The 21,825-nt window shown below is 33.3% G+C and overlaps 2 protein-coding genes across 2 annotated transcripts; one reads left to right on the plus strand and one right to left on the minus strand.

Annotated features, from left to right (window-relative positions):
- Positions 1 to 3,360: 3,360 nt before the first annotated feature.
- LOC126671933 (uncharacterized) lies at positions 3,361 to 4,554 on the plus strand. Its single transcript, XM_050365765.2, has 2 exons — positions 3,361 to 3,867; positions 3,948 to 4,554. The coding sequence occupies exons 1-2, from the start codon at positions 3,361 to 3,363 to the stop codon at positions 4,440 to 4,442; spliced, it is 1,002 nt and encodes a 333-aa protein (XP_050221722.1). The 3' UTR covers positions 4,443 to 4,554.
- Positions 4,555 to 13,637: 9,083 nt separating this feature from the next.
- Positions 13,638 to 15,088, minus strand: LOC126674260 (transcription factor PRE3). Its single transcript, XM_050368682.2, has 2 exons — positions 14,637 to 15,088; positions 13,638 to 14,022 (listed from the first exon to the last, which is right to left on the minus strand). Exons 1-2 carry the CDS (start codon positions 14,763 to 14,765, stop codon positions 13,873 to 13,875), a joined length of 279 nt encoding a protein of 92 aa, XP_050224639.1. The 5' UTR covers positions 14,766 to 15,088; the 3' UTR covers positions 13,638 to 13,872.
- Positions 15,089 to 21,825: the final 6,737 nt, after the last annotated feature.

Genomic DNA, 21,825 nt, shown 5'->3' on the forward strand with positions numbered 1-21,825 from the left:
TGATTTCACGTTTATATGTATCGAGGATTACATTTATCTTATAAATCATGCATTTCTTTCGATCCAATTAGATGGAATTATAATTAGTTATTTGATTGTTAACGAAAGTTGGTGTAAGTATATGATCACTTATTTCCAGCTTTTTGGAAATGGCACATTCCTCCTAAAATTCAATTCTTCACTTGGCTTATTATAAGAGATAGAATTTTATCAAATGTGTCTTTGGTGAGTAGAGGTATTTTGAACCCGGATTTGGTTGGTTGCTCGGTTTGTAGTCTTGAGGAAACGAGTATTCATATTGTTTGCCATTGCCGCTTTGCGTGGAGATTTTGGTCATTGATATTAGCAAAATGTGATATCTTGTGGGTTACTCCTCCTACAATTTTTCACTTTTTCAACCTATGGACTTCGTTTACTCGTACTCGGTTCAAAGAGTTATGGCGTCTTATTTGGTTTTTTGGGATATGGGAGCTTTGGAAGTCTCGGAATAATAGAGTTTTCAATGGTGTTGAGCGTTCTCCGGATGATTTGGCCTACAATTGTGTTTGTAAGGCGGTTCATTATTTTAGCTCTTTTCACCCGCAATTTCCGTATGGTGGTAATGATGTTTTTAGATGTTTGGATACATTTGTAATTCCTTTTTAAGTGTCCCGGTTTGGGTCTTTTTGCCTTCCACTTCTTGTGGTTGAGCTTAATAAATCATCATTTATCCAAAAAAAAGTATATGATCACTTCATTATGCCATTTTTATTTAGATTGTAATCTGTCGATTGATTGTTAGTTAAAATTAGTGTTAGCATACACTACACACATAGTAGTTAATAAGGTCATTGTTATTGTATGTTCTCACGTTTTGCATTCGATTTAAGCACAATTTAAAAAACGTGTTACCATCAATATCAACCTTTCATTTTGTGGATATAAAATGTAATTGTCATATACGACATCATTTTGGTCATTCACACAGCCAAAGACAACATTAATTTTACGGAGAATAGCACATAACGCAAACTGGACTATATGATGAAAAGTTTGAAAAGGTAAGTCATTTTATAAAATGTGCTTAAATCGAAAAAAAACGCGAAAGATAAGTATATATAACTCTTGTTAATATGTATTTGTTCACAATTGGATATGTAGTTTCAGTTTTATCATGCTTGATGCTTCGTTAATGAATTTATCATTTATGATAATTATATAAAAATGTTTTATGTGATTAGTATTAATTACATATTTAGTTAGTAGTTTATTATTTTTCAAAAGAATTTGTTTCATAATAATTTTATAAATGTTTCATGACAGCTTTATAATACTCCGTTAATTAGTTTAATAACTTCAAAATATGTTTTAGATGATATCGTATGACTATAAGAGTTATTTTTATATATAGTAGTTTAATATAGTTCAAGTGAGTATTGATGGAGTCTGCCTTCTGAACCGGTGAGTGAACCTGCAAAACAGGGTAGAAGCTAACCGGACGGTGGTTGTCCGATTAACTCTCCGATGCTAAAGTCAGTTTAGAGCTTTGAGCAGCGTTTTGAGTATATGAATGTAATTGTGATTCTAGGCATACCTCGTGCTCCTTTTATAGTAGTCGAATATACCTAGTAGAGTTGTATTAGGCAGGTGAATCCTACTTTGTAGGGATTCGGCCGTATCGTAAAGATTCTCCTGATTTGTCGGGATCTACCTTAATCTGATAAGAGTCCTATTTAGGAACGTCTTCCTAAATAGTCTTATCTTCCTAAAGTAGAGCTTATCCTTCCATATGTAGTGTTTGCGTCCAAATAGGACAAGATTTCCATATTTAGTCGTTTACCCGAATCCTGGACTCGAAGCGCTTTCGGCGGATCACGCGGGATTCGGTCTTTATTAGCGTGTTACCGAATCTTAGAGATTCGGCATCTCCTTCGTATCTTTCGGTCTTCAGGGGGAGTCCGGTGTCGCCTGAGAGTGGATCTCCTGCAACTCGGCTCCATTATACTTACAGTAGGATTCGGTATCCATCATTAGCCCCCCCGCAAGTGAGCTGAAGTAGTTTGGCATTTATGCCTTAGTGGATTTTGGCTCTTTTGGAGCTGAGTTCTTTTATACGGGCGAGTCGTTTTGTATTCCGGGCGAGTCGTTTCATATGTTTGTGGGCGACGTTTTATCTTTAGTAAGATTCTGCGTTGCCACGTGTTGTCCATCAGTAGAGGGTTATGACTGGATGAAGGACAAGTGTCTTCGTGCGCTATTAGTTGATCCTTATTTGTAATTATGGGATCTCGTCTTTTCGGTTTCTTTGGTTTAGGCTATATAATTGTTCATTTTCTTCAATTTTCTTTCTTCTTTAACCTTTGCTTTCTCTGCAACTGCTTAAACCTTCGATTTCTTCAAGCTTTCTGTGGGTTTTCTTCTTCTGCTGTCAAGATTCCTCGTTTTCAAGTTGCTCCTTATCTTTCTTTTGATCCTGCGTATTTGCTTGCGAGGTATTTTACCTTTTCTCTAATTTAATTTCTTGGTAGTTTTTCAGTTTTCATTTTATTCCTTCTGTTCTTCTTGTTCTTCGTCTTGTTCTTCTTCTTTTCCTTTCTTTTGATCTTTTAGAGTTTTAATTTCATTATCATTCCGTGTTTCCCCCCCATTTTAAAAATTTTAAAATGTCAGAAGTAACTGAGGGGGCGAAGGGTGCTCGTGACGAGCTAGAATATACCCGGAGCTCCTTGTCAAGAGAGCAGATACTCGGTTATTCCGAGGAATTTAGCTTTCCCGAGTCGTATGTTATTCTGAGACCGGCAAAATCGTATCGGGCGAATCGTAGCACCGATTCGCCTTCCAAGATAGTAATTTTTCATGAACAGCTTTTAGCGGGTCTTAGGTTTCCCTTAGAGTCTTTAATCGTAGAGGTCTGTCATAATTTAGGTGTTCCTTTGGGTCAACTGCATCCGAACGCGATTCGCCTTCTTTGTTCTTTTATGGAATCGTGTAGGGTTCGGATGCAGGAGCCTTCGCTTGCTCTTTTTAATTATTTTTATGTTTTCTCCCGCCGAAAGGGTGAGGAATTTATTTTTGCTGGTGGTCGACCGAATCGGTCTCTTTTTAGTCTTCCTTCTTCTTTGAAGGGTTGGACCCCTAAGTTTTTCTTGGTTCAGCACTCTTCTTTCTCTTCTTTTTCGCGGAGTTTTACTTCTAGTAAGGTTTCGCTTACTAATGTACCTGATCTGGATGATGGGGAGAAGGATTTCGCCCTGTCTTTGCTGTCGGATTGTCGTTTTGACAAGCCCAAGTACAGCGTTCTTTTAGAACAGTATTTGAGTCGCCGTGAGATACTTTTGGCGGGTCTTCCTTTAGAAGGTATTTTTCTAATCTTTTGTTGTTATGTTTTTGTTTTGTAGGATGTCGACTTCTCTTGAACATTTGCTTGACAATTTTCATGTCGATATGACTGTAGATATGGGCGAGGTCACCAGTGGCGTTCCTAATCCGTCTTCGGTCGCCGTACCGGATCCAACGCCTAATCCGGTGGATCTTGGTCTTGCTTCCGGCGATCAAGTTCCTGCTGCGACTTCTGAGTCGCCTTTGCTTCCTTCGAAGGAATCAGCTCCTTCTCTGAAGGGGTTGCCTACTGGCGGTCAGAAGCGTCCTGCTGAGGACCAGGCTGGGGCTTCTGCCAAGCGTCCCAAGAAGAAGAAATCTTCTGGGGTGTCTTTCGAGGAGGCACCTCGGTTTGCTGCTTGGGCGGACGCGCAAAATCCGCCTCGTCTTTCAAACGTCGCCATTCTTCATGCTTGCATGGAGAATATTATGATAAAGGAGGACATTGAGTCCATTGATCGCGAGCATGGCGATAATTTGGCTGAGTTCGCCTGTCTCGGCGGTTTTTCGGTATGCTTCTTTCTTTTTTATATTATGATTTGCTTCTTCTTTTTTCTTTTGTTTTTCTTATTTGTTGTTTTCTTTCGCAGGTGGTCCAGTCCATCGCTGTTTTGGAGCGCCGCCGAAGGGATGCGGTGGATCAATTGAAGAAGCTCCAGAGAGATTCCGAATCCTGGCTCTCCGAGAAACAAAAGATGGAGGAGGAGGCTGGCGAGGCGACTGGTCTGATCCAACAGCTGAGGTCCTCCGTATCTACCAAGACTCGGGAGATTTCCGCTTTAGAGGCTCGGGTTCGAACTTTGTCCGAGGAAGTCGAGTCTCTACAGTCTTCTTCAGGTGCTCTCACTAAGGAGAGGGATGATCTGAAGAAAGAAGAGGGGCGTCTCCGCCGGCGATTGGGTGACTCTGGGAGCTTTTATTCCCAAGTCATGACTCAATACCGGTTGGCGATCGGGGCAAAGCTGCGGGAGCAGAATCCTGGCGTCGATCTTTCTGGAGTCAATCAGTTGGATCCTGCTTCTTTGGCGAAGGAGGTGAAGGCGAAGCTTGATAAGCAGAAGCAAGACGCTTTGAATAAGGCTTAGTTTTTATTTTCTCCTTTTTGTATTTTTTGCTTTCGCCTTTTTATTTTTTGTATTGGATCGTGGGCGGATCCTTTGTAATTTTGCTTCTGTTAATATAATGATCTTTTGACCATTGCTTTTCTTTAGTTGTAGAGTTAATCTAAACTCGTTTGTTATTTTGAGAAGTTAATCTAAACTTCTGCTGGTGTGATTTATTTGTAGGTCCGAATGGATCCTTTTATTTATTTGACTCGGACGAGTCTAAATTATTTTTAACTAAGATTCAAACGACTCTTGTTAAATTGTATGTATTAGGTCTCGAGCGAGCCTATAAGGTTTGTTTCGCCAAATCGCCTTTTATTTCAAAAATGGAAATAAGTACAAGCCATGAATTTATTGATAATACTTTCTCAGGTGTTCTACATTCCAATATCTGGGTACCATGGACCCAGTTATTGTCTTTAGTCTATATGCGCCTTTGCCAGTAGCTTCTTCTATGATGAAGGGGCCTTCCCAATTAGCTTGCATTTTCTTTACTCCTGCGTTTCCTCTGCCAACTTCCGCGTTTCGTAAGACCAGATCGCCTCTTTGAAATTCTCTAAAATTCATTCTTTTGTTATGGTATTTTGCGGCTTGCTTCTTGTATGTAGCGGCTCGGGCTACCGCTTCATCCCTTCTCTCCTCTAGTAGGTCTAGACATAGTCTTGTTCTAGCCTCATTGGTTTCTTCTTCTAGATAGTTTACTCTGATACTGGGTATGCCAATTTCTACTGGAATTACTGCTTCGGTGCCGTAGGCGAGCCTGAAAGGTGTTTCGCCAGTTCCTTTTCTAGGAGTTGTTCTGTATGCCCATAGAACGCTGTATAATTCTTCTACCCAGTTCTCCTTGTACTGAGAAAGTCTCTTTTTTATTCCTTGTGCTATGGTTCGGTTGGTGACTTCTGTCATTCCGTTTGTCTGGGGGTGCGCCACCGAAGTAAATTTCAAATTGATCATTAGTCCTTTGCAAAATGCCTTGAACCGCTTGCAATTGAATTGTTTGCCGTTGTCTGCTATTACAGTGTGGGGTATGCCGAATCGGCATATTACTTCGTTCTTGAAGAATTCCTCTACTTTGGCTGCGGTGATGGTTGCGACAGGTGCTACCTCTACCCATTTTGTGAAGTGCTCTATTGCGACGATTAGGAATTTCGCTTGATGTTTTCCCGTTTCGAACGGTCCAACTATGTCAATCCCCCAAGTGGCGAACGGCCATGGGCTTTCCATTGATCCTTGAGGCACTGCCGGTACACGACTGATGTTGTCGTGTCTTTGGCATTTATCGCATTTCTTGACTAATGCTTTTGCGTCTTCTTTGATGGTCGGCCAGTAGTATCCCTGGAGTATTGTTTTTCTTGCTATGGTAACTGCTCCTTCGTGCGCGCCGCATATTCCTTCGTGGATTTCCTTTAAGATGGATTCTCCTGTCTGAGGCGAGACACACCTAGACCATGGATGAGTTAATGAGGTTCGGTAAAGAACTCCATTGTGAAAAGAGTAGTTGGCAGATTTTCTGATGGTGCGAATGGCTTCGACTTTGTCTGTTGGTAATTCGCCGCGGTCTAGATATTTGATCAGTGGAGTCATCCAGGAGTCGACCTCCTCGATTGCCATGACTTCTGTTTTTCTGGTGCTTGGTGATTCGAGAATTTCCTTTAGCTGCATTTTAGTGAATAGATCTCCGAGTTCTGACGCTGATTTGGCGATGGCGTCGGCTTCGGTGTTTTCCTCTCTCGGGATTTGAATGATTTCCCATTGTCCTCCTTGTGCTTCCAGCTGTTGAAGCTGTATTTTGACTTGACTCAGGTATTCGATCATCCCTGTTTCTTTGGCTTGATATTCTCCCTTGACCTGATTTACCACCAGCTGGGAGTCGCTATAGATTTTTAGGATTTCCGTTCTTATTTCTAATGCGAGGCCGAGGCCTGCAATTAGGGCTTCATACTCAGCTACATTGTTGCTGGCGGCGAATTGGATGTTTACTCCATATTCGATCTTGATTTTTTCGGGTCCTTTGAGGATGGCTCCTGCTCCAGCTCCTTTTTCATTCGATGCTCCATCTACGTGGAGTTCCCATACCAAGGCTGGTTTGGGTTGGCCAGTCTCGGTTGGAGTTATTTCTGCTACGAAGTCCGCCAGAGCTTGTGCTTTCAGAGTTGGGCGAGGTTCGTATCTTATGTCGTGTTCGCTGAGTTGGATGGACCAGTGGACTAATCTTCCGGAGGTTTCTGGTCGTTGGATCGCCTTTCGCAATGGTTGATTTGTCCTTACCACAACGTTGTGACTTTGGAAGTAGTATCTCAGCTTTTTAGCTGTGGTCAGTACGGCAAGTGCCATTTTTTCGATCTCGGGGTATCGTGTCTCCGCGCCCTTCAGGACTCGACTAATGTAGTAGATTGGCTTCATCTCGTTATCTTCTTCCCTTACCAGCACTGTCCCGATGGTCTCGTGCGTGGTGCTGATGTATAGGTATAGCGTCTCCCCTTTCAGCGGTCTGCTTAGCAATGGAGGGGTGACGAGGAACTTCTTTATTTCTTCAAAGGCGTTCTCGCAGTCTTCATTCCATTCAAATTTTTGTGTTCCTTTGAGGGCTTTGAAGAAAGGCAAGCATCTTTTTGCTGAGCAAGACATGAATCTACCGAGTGCTGTGATTCGCCCGTTGAGTTTTTGAACTTCATTTATGCTTCTTGGTGCCTTCATGTCCATAATTGCTTTGATCTTCTCGGGGTTCGCCTCTATTCCTCTTTGAGATATCATGAATCCCAAGAATTTCCCGCCTTGTACACCGAACGTGCATTTGTCGGGGTTCAGCTTCATTCCAAACTTATTCAGTATGTTGAATGTTTCTTCAAGATCTTTTGCATGGGTTTCTTCCTTCTCGCTCTTGATGATTAGGTCGTCTACATACACCTGGACTCGCCTTCCTATCTCGTCTTTGAACATGAAATTCATAAGTCTTTGGTATGTTGCTCCAGCATTTTTCAAGCCAAAAGGCATTGCCGTGTAGCAGTAGGTTCCTCCCTCCGTGATGAATGAAGTTTTTTCCTGGTCTTGCTCCTTCATCTGGATTTGGTGGTAGCCTTGAGCTGCGTCGGCTAGGCTATACATCGCGTGTCCAGCAGTAGAGTCCACGAGTTGATCGATATCTGGGAGAGGGTAGCTATCTTTAGGACACGCTTTGTTTAGATCGGTGTAATCCACACACATTCTGTTTTTCCCGTTGGCTTTCTTTACGATAACTACGTTAGCTACCCATTCGGGGTAGTGGACTTCTCGTATGAATCCTGCTTTCTCCAGTTTTTCTACTTCTTCAGCGATTATTTTCTGTTTTTCTTCCGAGAACTTCCTTTTCTTTTGCTTCACTGGGTTCGCCGCTTCTGCTACATTTAGATCATGAGTAATGACTTGGGGGTCTATTCCGACTATTTCTGATGCGTTTGCAGCGAAGGTTTTGACGTTGTTTTTCAGCATGGCCGTGATTTCGCTTTCGATCTTTGGGTTCATGTTTGCGCCGAGATTTACTCTTTTCTCTTTGTCGAGTTGGAGTTTCTTTGTTTCGCCTTCGGGTGCTGTTTCTTTTTCTTCGATGTCGTGATTAAGGATTTCTTCTATTGCCATTGCTTCGCCTGATTCTTTTATTGCTTGCTCGTAGCACTTTTTCGCCTCGGCTCGGTTTCCTTGTATCGTGATAATTCCTTGTTTCGTCGGTATCTTCATGGCTTGACATCGAGTGTAATTGTTCCGTTGGGCTTAATTGGCAAGCCCCCAAATCCTACCACAGGCGTGGCATTTCGTTTTAGTTCCGCTAGGTCTCCTCCTAGGCTTTCGTAGGCCTTTTTTGTTATTAGGTTTATTGCGCTTCCTTCATCGATCAGGATTCTCTTAACGTTCCAGTGTTCGATGATCATGGCCACCACCAGAGCTTCGTTGTGCTCTTCAGCTATTCTCCCGAAGTCCTCTCCGTCAAAAGTCACTGGAGGAGGAGTTGAGAGTTCTGTTGCTTTTCGTTTTCTCTGTGTCGTTTGATCCTTCAGGTTTACTCTTTCAGAAGTCATCTTCTTCAATGAGATTTGTATTTGAGTTCAGAAAAGCTCCTTCTTTTGAAGTTTAGTTAAGCTTTTCCCACAGACGGCGCCAATTGATGGAGTCTGCCTTCTGAACCGGTGAGTGAACCTGCAAAACAGGGTAGAAGCTAACCGGACGGTGGTTGTCCGATTAACTCTCCGATGCTAAAGTCAGTTTAGAGCTTTGAGCAGCGTTTTGAGTATATGAATGTAATTGTGATTCTAGGCATACCTCGTGCTCCTTTTATAGTAGTCGAATATACCTAGTAGAGTTGTATTAGGCAGGTGAATCCTACTTTGTAGGGATTCGGCCGTATCGTAAAGATTCTCCTGATTTGTCGGGATCTACCTTAATCTGATAAGAGTCCTATTTAGGAACGTCTTCCTAAATAGTCTTATCTTCCTAAAGTAGAGCTTATCCTTCCATATGTAGTGTTTGCGTCCAAATAGGACAAGATTTCCATATTTAGTCGTTTACCCGAATCCTGGACTCGAAGCGCTTTCGGCGGATCACGCGGGATTCGGTCTTTATTAGCGTGTTACCGAATCTTAGAGATTCGGCATCTCCTTCGTATCTTTCGGTCTTCAGGGGGAGTCCGGTGTCGCCTGAGAGTGGATCTCCTGCAACTCGGCTCCATTATACTTACAGTAGGATTCGGTATCCATCAAGTATCATGCAATGCGGGTCTCATACCGGTTGTAGAAGTTCACTTTGATAATTAAGTGTCGTAAGATTTTTAGTTTCATATATAGACTTTCATAAAGTTCAAAATCAATTTTAAATTTCATAGTAGTTTCATAAAGGTGCCAGTTATTTCACAAGTGTCATAGTAGTTTCAGTAAAATTCAAATCAGTTTAAAATGAATTCCATATGCGTTCCGTAAAATTTTCACAATAGTTACAAAAGTTTTATAAAATGTCAAATTAGTTTCAACTTTCTAATAAGTTTCATACAGGTTTATCAAGTTTCATAATAGTTCTATAAGAGTTCAAATAAGATTTGTAAAGCTAAAATAATTATTTTAAAACTGAAAATAAGTTTTGTAAAATTTCAACCAGTTAAAAATGAGTTTCATTATATTTTTTGAAAGTTCAGATTAGTTTCAATTGAGTTTCATATGATTTTGTAGCAGTCTCGTAATGGTTTCACATGGATTTGAAACTGTAAAAAATTTATTAGTTAAAAATATTATTTGATCCTATTTTAATTAAATAAAAAAATTAATTTGACTTTATTTTTTATTTGTTAAAATATTAGTTTGGTTCCTTTATTGACTTTGAGCGGAAACATTAAGTTAACAGATTAAAAAATTATAAAGCTGGAAAAGCAGGACAGAGCATCTAAAATGAAACAAATGAGAAAATAAGAGCTTTGATAAAAAAAAAATATAAAGTGAATGAAAGTGATGCTTTTTTGTTAATATTTTATTTGAATATGTAGTATTTAAGGGCTCTTCTATATTTGTTCCTAATCCTCTTATAAGCACTTTTGTTTAAACTAGTGTCGCTTTACGTGTTTCACACGTGGCTCGTAATGTGATTTGTCAAATTTTATTTTATTACTCATTAATTATTTATTATAAAAATTTAAAAATAATTTAACAATAAATTATTTTTTATTTAAATTGAAATTATAGCATTTGAGTTATATGACCCGTTATATTTATATTAATTATTAATTAAACTATCAAATACAAAATTTAGTTTTAAATACACTATTGTAAATAATAATAAATTAAATTTTATTTTAATTGAAATTAGTTTTAAATTTTATTTTCCGTGAAAAAATGCTTTTATTCTCACTGAAAGCCTCTATTGTTCCCTCACAAATCAAACTTGCAACATAAAGAAAAATTAAGAAATTGGTGGCTAGGAAAGGTTTTATTTTCCAAGGTTTTTTATCATAAAATTAAAATATTAACGTGACTACAACATACAGTTCTAATAATATATGATACTAATGCACACATGATAATTCATTTAGTTTTTCAGAATCATAATTGCATTAGGATTGTGATGATTATTATTAAAATTAGAATTGTACTAAATATTATTGACTTAATTTTACTTATCCCTTCCTTCCCACATATTTAGCTATTAGCCTATTATATAGATAGATATAACTAATTGAGTAATTACCATAAAACCTCTAATTTAGTAATACATTATAATAAATTAAGAAGGGCTATTAGGTAAAAGTGCCTGTCCCCCCCCCCCCCCCATCCGTGCTTTTATATATAGTATAGATAGATATAGATAGATGAAAAATGATAAAATTAGGAACGGAAAAATGATGCTCCCTCCCTCCTAAAATAAAAGTTTCATTTGTCTAGTTTATCCGTTTTAAAATAATAATTATGTTTAGCTTTATATTGTCTTTGTTCCTATACTACCTTATCTATAACATTATTTTTATTTAAGGATTAATTTTATAAAAAGTCACGACTTTTACATAAATTTTCATTTTAATCACAACTTTTAAAAATTGCTATATAAAAGCATGACCTTTCACTTTTTTTGAAATCTATCACCGACTATTTTTTCGGTGAATTTTACTTTTTTTTTCTTCAAATCTGCCGGATTATGATGGTCACGTCATCAAAAATACACTAAAAATTGATTTGGTGATAGATTTAAAAAAAATATGAAAGATTATGGTTTTATATGACAACTTTTAAAAGTCATGATTAAAATAAAAATTCGTGTAAAAATTATGATTTTTTATGAAATTAACTCTTTATTTAAATATTGTCAAGATAAATATTTAGAAAATACAGTGCATTAAATACCTAATTAAAGCGTGAGTGGAAATGATACAAGAACTCGAACTAGGAGTAGCTCGAATCATGCATAAAAAATGATGCTTGTCTATTTCATCCGTTTTAAAATAATAATTATATTTAGCTTTATATTGTCTTTGTTCCTTTACTAACTTATCTATAACATTATTTTTATTTAAATACTATTAAGATAAATACTTTAAAAATACAGTGCATTATATAACTAAGTAAAGCGTGAGTGAAAATGATACAGAAACTCGAACTAGGAGTGGCTCGAATCATGCATAACAAATGAGGCTAGGGACCGTATATAAAAATTATAAGGAAGGACGGGCGTCGTGTGTATCACAAACATCTGATTTATATTATCAAAAATATAATAGAAAAATATAGTTCAACATTAGCATAGAAATTGGTGAAAATAATTTTATAGGTCACACGAATTCCTAAATATACTCATTTAAAGGTAATATTTTTTCACATTATTATCTCTTTATCTTTTTTGCTTTCTCTTACCTATATCAACTTGAACGTCAGAACACATATCATAATTATTTTTCAGTGTTCTTCTACTGTATGTTCATCTGTTTTAGGCTCTAGATCGACATGTAAGTGGCTTTTGTCATTCAATAATTTATCAAGTATACATATCGGAATATAAAGTTTTAAAGTTCGAGATGTGTTTTAGCAAAAATGAAACTTCAAAATGTAAAACTCAAAACATCTCCGTACTATGTAGGGCAAATGAATGTATTATTTGAGATAATTATAATGTTAAATAGATGTTTGCATATATAGTGGAGGACAAAGTGAATGGTACTTATCTGCTCGCAGCTTTTGTGGTAGTTTATGAGTGCAAGAGGCAGAAGTACCCATACCCTCCAACAAAGAAGAAGAAATATATACATAGAATATACAGAACCCATACTCCCATAAAAGATGGAGACGAGTACCTCTTTGTACTTTTCTTTATGTTTTTAGGGTTTCTATTTATAGCAAATGGACTTTTGTTTTTGGGAACTCATCAGTGGAAAGTGGTTAGTATAGTTAGTGGTTTTTGCATTTGATCAGATCACTTCCCACTCATAATTAATGGACAGGATGCTCCACAAATCTACATCACAATGCTCATTAGATTCTCTAAATGCAAATATTTGCCAAGTATACACACATTTATAAAGTGTTTCATATTTTGATAAATTCTAGCTAGCTAGGGAGGTTGAGACCCATTATAAAAATCTTGTTCATAATACTATTTCAGAAGTGCTGTTGTAACTGCAGCAGAAAATGACTGAAAATTAGACGATTTTTTTTTTTTTTATGAAATATGATACTTTAATCTCATTTCTTTAGATTGCTATTGTTTTATTAGTATGTGAAATTTGCATAGTTATGAAATTGATGATTCCTGATATATGAAGCCATAAATTAGTTTATATATTAATTTTTAAGTCTTTTTATTATGTGATAATATTATAGGAGTAAGAGCATCTTTTGTATAGTACTAACTAATGCATTAATTTACTTGTGAATATTTAAACACCACCCAAGTAATTTTAATAGGGTAATATATGGCACTGCCTTGCGAATATTTTTAAGAATATTCCACCTCAGATCTTAATTAATTAATACTAATTTACTGTTATGAAAAAGTTAAAATCCATATTCAATATCTCAAAACATAGGCTAAATCCGTCTTTATGCCCTTATACTTTCAAAATTTTATTTACATGATTCTTTTTCAAACTTTTACCGTTATCTCGTCCATGTACTTAATTTATTTTCACTTATTAGATCATTTTTGGACGGAAAGAAATATGCATCACACTCGTTGTGATTAGTGCGTGAGATTGAATTTAAAAGAGTTAAATAAAATAAAATATAAATATATGTTTTTATTGAATAAAAAGATATGAAGACGGGACTATAAAAACACAAAATTAAAAGTATATAGACTTTTTATCATTTTTGACGTAAAATTTATTAACCATTTAATGGCGGTTGAGCTGCACGCTCAGAATTTACATCTATAAAAGGACCTATTAAACAAAAAAAGCAAATAGTATAGAAGCCTAATGAATAACAAACTTTCAAGAGGAACTAGATAAATACAAAATTGAAAGTACAAAGGCCTTTTGATGAATTAAGTCTAAAATAAACACATAGGATTGACTGGCCCTCAAATTCTTCTATCCAGTCTCTCTATAACTTTAAAGCAACTGCAACATATAATTTACTTATGATAGTCTGATCCACATCCAATCCAAATTAAGCTTTTAATAATTTAGTTAATTGATCCAATCCAAGAGTGCAAAAATGGTAAGTTCATATATGTCACCAAAATGGAAGCCATAAGCCCTTTTTTATTATATTAATTCCTCAACCTGAAAATATAAAATTAAAGCTTGCAAAAAATAAGAAAACTCTCTCTAATCATTAAGCAAGCGCTACATATTGATCATCACTTACTACTATAGTAAGTGATGATAAAAACCTAGCTACAAATTCAAGAGAAATTAATACAAACTGCATGCTTTTAATATAGTAATTAATGTAGTCTTAATTAATTATTGCATAAGTAAATTTCTAATTAGAGCAGCTTGTGCAGTATCAGTTGTTGCGAGAAGCTCCGACAACCGCTCACTAAGATCATCAACCTCTCTGTGTAAGCTTTTTATGTAGTTGCAAGTCTCCTGTAAAACCTTTGCTGCTGAAACCTGTAGTAATTCAACATTTAATTAAGTAAACTAATCAAATAAATATCACTAATGAAAACTGATCCTATGCTTCATTTCCGACTTCGAAAATGTTTTTGAAACTCCGAAACTCTATATTTATATATTATTCTTGAAAGAAATATGGTTTCTAGCTACACTTAGCTTATAAATAATTTGAACTAAACTAATCAAAATAAGTTTATAAATGTAAACATGATAGGTTTTATAATGAAAAAAAAAATCATTTTGTTAGATCCTTAGTGATACAATGTTGACCCAAAAATAAAATAAAGTAGCTAAATCTTGAAAACTTGAATGTAACAAAAAATTGCACCTCATGCTTTAATTTCTGCTCATATTCATACTACCTTTTACCTTTCTCAGTTCAGTTCTTCTTTTGCTCTTTAATGGATAAATACAGAAAGATTCTTACAAGATTGAGTAAGAAGTTATTCAACTGAGTATAAAGCTAAAGCTTTTTTTTCATGATCAACTTAATGAGTACAACTAAAAGAATTAAAATACAATATTAATTAGTAAGTTTAATTATATCAAACATTAAAATGAGGACCCTAGCTAAGAAAATCAAGAAGAGATAAGTAAATATGAAGTACCTTATCGGAGCGGCGATTCCGAATCTCAGGAAGAAGCTGTTGTAACTTAGAAACAAGATCAAGGATCTGATCATCGGAGATTCTTGAAGTTCCAGATGATGTTCTTGATCGGGATCTTCTGCTAGACATCTCTAATATTATTATACTATGTGATATATAACTCTGATCAAGATTTGATTCTATAGCTATTACCTAGCAAAATATATAAAATATTAACCCTAGTTAATTAATATTGTTTGCAAGAAAAAGCAAAACAAACTTGGAAAAGAGAGAAAAACCTAGAGAGAAGTGAACAAAATATGGAGAGATAATTATGGGAAGTTGCATGGGAGAAAGAAGTGGGGTGGTATTTAAATAGGGTTTTTTTGAAGGAGAGAGAGAGAAAATAAGTAAGAGATTTTTAGAGATACGCCATACTGTGGTTTGATTGTTTTCAAGCTTTGATCTCTATGAGCTTTGACAGACAAAGTGAATGTGTTTGTGTGCTTCGTTTTGAGCTAACAAGTGTTTGTGTCAGTGCACGCAATACCATATTTTCTTTTTAATATAAATGTCGTCTTATATTCGGAGCCACTATCTCGATTAATTTAAAATAGCGTTATCAACAATTTTTTTAAGATGCATTTTATATTTAAATTTTTGATATAAAATATCTAATTTAATAAGCTTTTATCGCTCCGTTTCAACCCCGATAAATTATGATATTTTTTTAATCTTAGTTAATCTGAAACCCAAAACTTTATAATTTTAGAGTTGATTACAATTTGAATTGAAATAGATCAAATTAAGATTTTATTATTTTAAAATTAAATTATATTGATTATTTTAAAATTTAAAACGAATCAAGATTGATTTTCAATTTTTAGCTTGTTTTGTACTAAAAATTATATAATCTAAAATAAAATCAAACCAAATCAGTAAAATAATATTTAAATATTAAATCAAATTAATTAAATTTATTAGTTTGATTTGATTATTCACTTTAGTTTTGCTTTTTTGCATTATTAATTTTAAATATTTTTAGCTGAAATGAAAAATTAATCAACTTAATAAATTATAATATAATACAATTTTATAAGAAATGATTATTTGTAACTCCAATGATTATTTTTAGCTCCAAATAGTATTTTAATGAGCTTAACAAGTTAATCTATTGATCAAATCAGCATTAATGGAATATAAAGAGGTGTGGTTTTGAAAATTTTCATAAAAAAATTTAAAGTATATTGTAAGCTTAATTTGAAGCATGATAAACAAGTTTTTATAAATTTGTTTTTCTGAGCAAATCAATTGTATCCATGTTTTGTTGAATTAGTGGTAGGATGTGTAGAAATGAATATAGAGAGAAGGATTTTAGAGATTGACTGGTCAAAGGCTAAGAAAAACACACGCCATGTTCTTTGTCCGAAGCATATGCAGTGCACACCACCGCACGTGGTTTATATCTTGGAGGCCCAAGCGTTACACCCACCCGGTTCCTCCGCATCAAAACCCATCTATTTCAAAAACTACAATTTATTGTATTCTTTTTTTTTTTTTTTTTTACTCTTCAGGGGTAATGATCCAAAAAAAATTATTAACAATTTGTCATTTTTACTAAGTTTAACTAAATTTTTTAAATCTTTTAATTATAATTTGACCAAAAATATTAAGGCGCCGTTTGAATTGATGAGTTTTGAAGGAATAAAATCCACGGATTTTGCTCAATTTATAAATTTTATCGAAGTTCATTGTTTAGTACGAAAAAGTGATTGGATTTTTCGAATTTCTTCATACTCTAAAATTTCTCATTTAAATTCCCATCTAGGAGATGAAAAAGTTAAAATCCATTGTCTTTTTTACCAATGATGAATTGTGCTAATATTTAATTATTCCAAATATATTTCTATAAATTCATGGACTTTATATACATTATAAATGGTGGAATTTACAAATTCATGAATTTTACATTACATTGATTTTAAATTCATAAATTTAATAAAATCCACAGTTTTGGTAAAATTCATTGATTTTAAAAAAAATTCAATCCACACAGTGTCCAAGTTTAATTATAAATAAGTTCGTTCAATTGAATCAAATTTTTTTTTTCACATGCCAATCATTAAATTGTTATTTTAGTAAAATAATTATACATATCCTTGTTTCTCACCATTTAAACAAATATATATTAAAAAAATTTATAATTTGATCCATTAATTTTATAAATTAAAACTATGTTTTGACAATATATTAATTTTTAAATATGAAACTTCTTTTATCTCATAAATATAGAAAGTTTTGACACTTTTCAAGGTGCATATAGATTAAAAAGTATCATTAATGCTACATATTTTTTTTAACCTCAAAATTTATTATAGTTACTAAAATCAAATAGTCCGAATTAGACATCCATTTGAATTATCAATTATATCAATACTCATAAAAAAAATAAGAATATCTTAAAAAATCCAAATATAAAAAAACATTTAAAGTATAATCCAAACATCCTTATATTCCATTTTTTGTAACGTTTCTTCATATAATCCAGTGTTGTTTTAAGAGTTTTTTTTTATATAAATGATATTGTTTCGGTCGTTTTGAATGACCAAAATGACATTGTAGAAGCATTTAGACTGTGAATTCCTCTAAATTGAAAGGTTGCATTTTTTATGCTAAACATTAAAAGTTAGAACATGTACGTAGTGCCACGTTTGGTAAAATATATTTAAATCGAAAAAAAATCACAAAATAAAAGAATATTTTATATCAATAACCTTATATAAATATTAAAATTATATTATTTTTTAGAGTAAATTACTCTAAGACTCCCCATATATGTTATAATTAACAGTTTGATACCTCTTATTTGAAAATCAAACGATTTGGTACTTCAGTTTCAATTTTGTTAACAATTAGGGGCTTATGTTAGTTCTGTTAATAATTTAGTATTCACTTTCAAATGATTTGACACCTCACTTTTAATTATGCTAACGATTTGATACCTCACTTTCAATTATATTAACAGTTTGATATCTCATTTTTAAATGATTCGGTATCTCATTTTTAATTATGTTATCGATTTGATATCCAGATTTAACAGAAGTCTGTAATTGTTTATAAAATTAAAAATAAAATATTAAATTATTTGAATTTTAAAAAATAAATACCAAACTGTGAATTATAAGATATATGAAATGTTTCAAAGTAGTTTACTTTCAAGTTCCAATATATCAATATATATATGCGCGCGCATACACATATGCAGTGGACATTCTGAGGTCACCGGCAGTTAAAGTAAGCCCCAATTCAACCCTTTTTCATGCAATAATAAACCAAAATGTGGCCATGAAAGAATTTCATCACTCCTTTTTGAAAACAAAAATAGACATGCTGATGACTTTAGTTAAGTTATTAGTCTATGTAGTGCTTGATCTCGAATATTCTTCTTTAATTATATTTTATATGTACTTTAATCTATCAACAGTTGATTTTAATAAGTTTTTTATTTATTTTTGCTGTATGGCCACTTGCCTTGGTACTTATATTTGAGTCAAATTAGTACTATACATATTCCTTCTAGCATAAGAAAAATTGAAAACACAAGTTGGCAATTAATCATGGAGTAGTAATATTTTTATTTTAATGCTGTACTGAAATCCAAGTTCATTAAATTTTCCATGAAGACAAAGCTAGCTAGCTTGGGACAAGTTCAAGGATGAAAAACTATTGAAGAGAGTAGATTGCTTGGACCTTCCAACCAAATTTTAAAATAGAGTAAACACTAGTATAATTTGGTGTAAAATTTAAGTTAATTCAATTCTAGTTCAAGAATCTCACTTTTTAGTAATACAAAAAGGATATTGACCAAATTAGATATATTCGTGAATATGAAATCAAAGATACTGATATCTGGACAATCCGCCCGAGGAAGCAGAAGTTGCGTCATTAGCAGGATAAAAACATTATTAATGAAAAAAAGACTTGAACTAGCTCGAAAAAACTTGCAATTTTAACATTCATCACTCTAAATTAATCTTTTATTTTCTTAATTTACAAATTACTCATTTATCTATTATATAAAAAGAATTTTCTTTTTCATATTCATTTAATAACAGAAATAAAAAATTGGTAGGGATAGAACAAATTATTTTATTACGTCAAAATCATCATTCTTTTATAAATAAGAGAGAAATGGATTCAGAATAAGTAATTAGTGATGTTGACAATTATGACCTTAATAACTAATATTACTAGTAAATAGGTGGTTGAATGAACCCTTCATCCTTATAAACTTTTTATATTTGTGTTATTTTAACAACGTGAAATTATCTTAACATTTAAATAAGTTAAAATTATATATCTAATATTTTTCTATAATTATATATATATATATATATATATATATATAAGCTACTCCCTCCGTCCATTTTTAGTTGTCGCTTTAGGCTAGATTGATAAGATTAAGAAAGTGCTTTTTTTTGTCTTAAATTATAAACATAAAGACTATTACTAACCCTATTTATAAATCCCACTATTAAAAGATTTAGTTTTGAAAATAGAGTTATTAACCCACTATTGGATGATTTAGTTTTGAAAATTGAACTATCATTTAATGAAGTGATTTAATAAGAAGGTCAAATTTGAAATATTATTGTAAAAGTCACATAAAAATCCTAAAGTGACAACTATTGATAGACAAAAATATTTGCCTAAAGCGACAATTAAAAATGGACGGAGGGAGTATATGCTATTTGCTCGTTTAGTTCTCCAAATGTATAATTATGGGTCAGGAATGGCTTTACAACTCCATTTTTCATAACGATGCCTGCCTTTGATTCATTATATTTATATACACTCATTTTGAAACTTAGCCATGCATGAAAGATTATGAAAAACCTTTGATTCATTACATGCAATAAGAAAAAGTAAAAAAAAAAAAAAAACTTGATTCTAGGGAATTAAGAACGTTTGCATCTTACAAAATCTGATCGAAAATATGGATCATTAATGTATGATGATGAGGCAAGATTGGAGGTGATTCAAAAGTACTGCATGAAACAATTAATTAATGAGATTCACAAAATATAAATACAAACAAAAACAAATATAATGACAGTACTTGATTGATGCTTAATCAGCTGATAATCAGAACAATTAAAATGAGGAGAGATTGATCGATCAGCGTACATCTCGGAGCACATGATCATAGGATCTAATGGCCAGCGAATACTGTCACGAGGCAGGCAATTTAATTTCTTTATTTTCTATTTCAAATCCTGTGGGCTGTGTGTGTATGTACAAGGAAGTAGCTTAGAAAATGATTAATAATTAATTTTATGTGATTATTCTAAATGCTTAAACAACAAAAGATAGTCTATCTTAATTTTTGAGACTCCAAGAAAGATCTATATATCTTCATCTTGTACCTTTCTCGATCTTCTAATTAGTCGGTGAAGATAATTTACATTAATTACTGTGAAACTACTCATTCTAAATTATTATTTACTCTCTTCGGTATATAATATTTATCGCTTTTAGTTATTTCACATATATATATTAAAAAATACTACTCCACAACCTTAACACTTTATGTCCAATGTTTATACCATATTAATTACAACAATAATTTTGCTTTTAGTCACTATACCCTTAATGAAACCTAATACCGTAATTTTTCATGTTCTCCCCCTTTCACATATAAGATAGTTATAGATAGATAGACGAATATATTTTTTTTTAGTACCATTAGTCCTACATTTTAAATATAAATTTTAGATTTATTTTAACCTTCTCTGTAGATTTATATGTTACTATATCCATAGGACAAAAAGAGTGTAGCTTAGGATTTGCGGACAACCGACCAAATTAAAGTGGGAGTATTTGGGTTAATTAATGAATCGACGTGCGTCTTAGTAATGCGGGTTGCGGACAACTTTATATATATCTGTGTATGCAAAGATAAGAGCTTCAATATTTATATATACATTGGTCAACACCACGACAAATTTAGCAATTCAAGATGATGTCAACTATACTATCACAAAAATCAATTTTTTTTAACTGTGATAGAATCTAATTACGTTAGTAGTTAATGGTTAGTAGTTAAACTTTCATTTTTAATTCGACCTTAAACACTAGCCCTACTAATACTCGAAACCGAGATCTCATGAATGCACTGGAGCGCCTTAACCACTTGGGCAAGGCCTCACTGGCACAAAAATCAATTTCAATCGGCATACTACACCTTTCTCTTTAAAATACTATATTTTTTATTTTTTCAATTTCATATTTGAAATCAAATATATAAAAAATAAAAAAATCTTATCTTGAAAAAACAAATTACCGTAAAATTATGCCGACACAGGACTAAAAGAGTTAGCTAGGTAGGTAGATAGCTAAAGGATAAATGAAAAACATGTCATCCAATATCTTGGATTTGATATAAAGTATTGGTAGGATCTTCATTTTATGTATGTATTATGATCATAAAATCTTGTATATTGGTCACCAAGTATGGGTAATTTATTCACTTCTCATATCTAAAATAATAATACTAAGCTTTCAAACAAAATACTAACATATATAATAAAAATGCATGATATATGATTATATCAAACAAAAACAAGAACCATGCACGGTTCAATGTATGTACAAAACCATCGACCAACTTGCAACAATCGCATATATAAATCTAGTAATTTGGCCAGTTTCACACATAATATAACATGTATTGTTGAGTAAGGGAAGTGATATTAATTGTAATTTGACATAAACCATCAGTTCAAGTCAATTCGAACTATTAGGCTTGGGCTATTTTTTCTTAAGAATTTTGCTCTGAGTAATAGTTATAACTTTCTGTCAATTTATATCAGAGTTCAAGTCACGTGTTCAATTTTCAGCGAGAGCGATTGTTGGAACATGTAAGTGGCATCAATGTCTCGTAGCAGAGGTCAAACTGAATCAAGTCACAATTAAACCGTAATGCTTAGTACTAAAATTGTTGCTATTAACATATAATAACAAAAAAAATTGTAGCATAATGATGCTAATAAGACGTTGTCTTAAATAATTGATAACAATATAGTAAAATTATTGTTATCAAATATAGTATTTTTTTTAGCGAAGAGCTACACTGTGACTAACAGCTAAAATTTTTAGTCTGAAATATATGTAGAGAAATTAAGTAGTAGTTAGACAAAATTTGTATGGG

Source organism: Mercurialis annua, linkage group LG3, assembly GCF_937616625.2.
Source record: "Mercurialis annua linkage group LG3, ddMerAnnu1.2, whole genome shotgun sequence".
In the NCBI taxonomy this organism is placed as follows: Eukaryota; Viridiplantae; Streptophyta; class Magnoliopsida; order Malpighiales; family Euphorbiaceae; genus Mercurialis; species Mercurialis annua.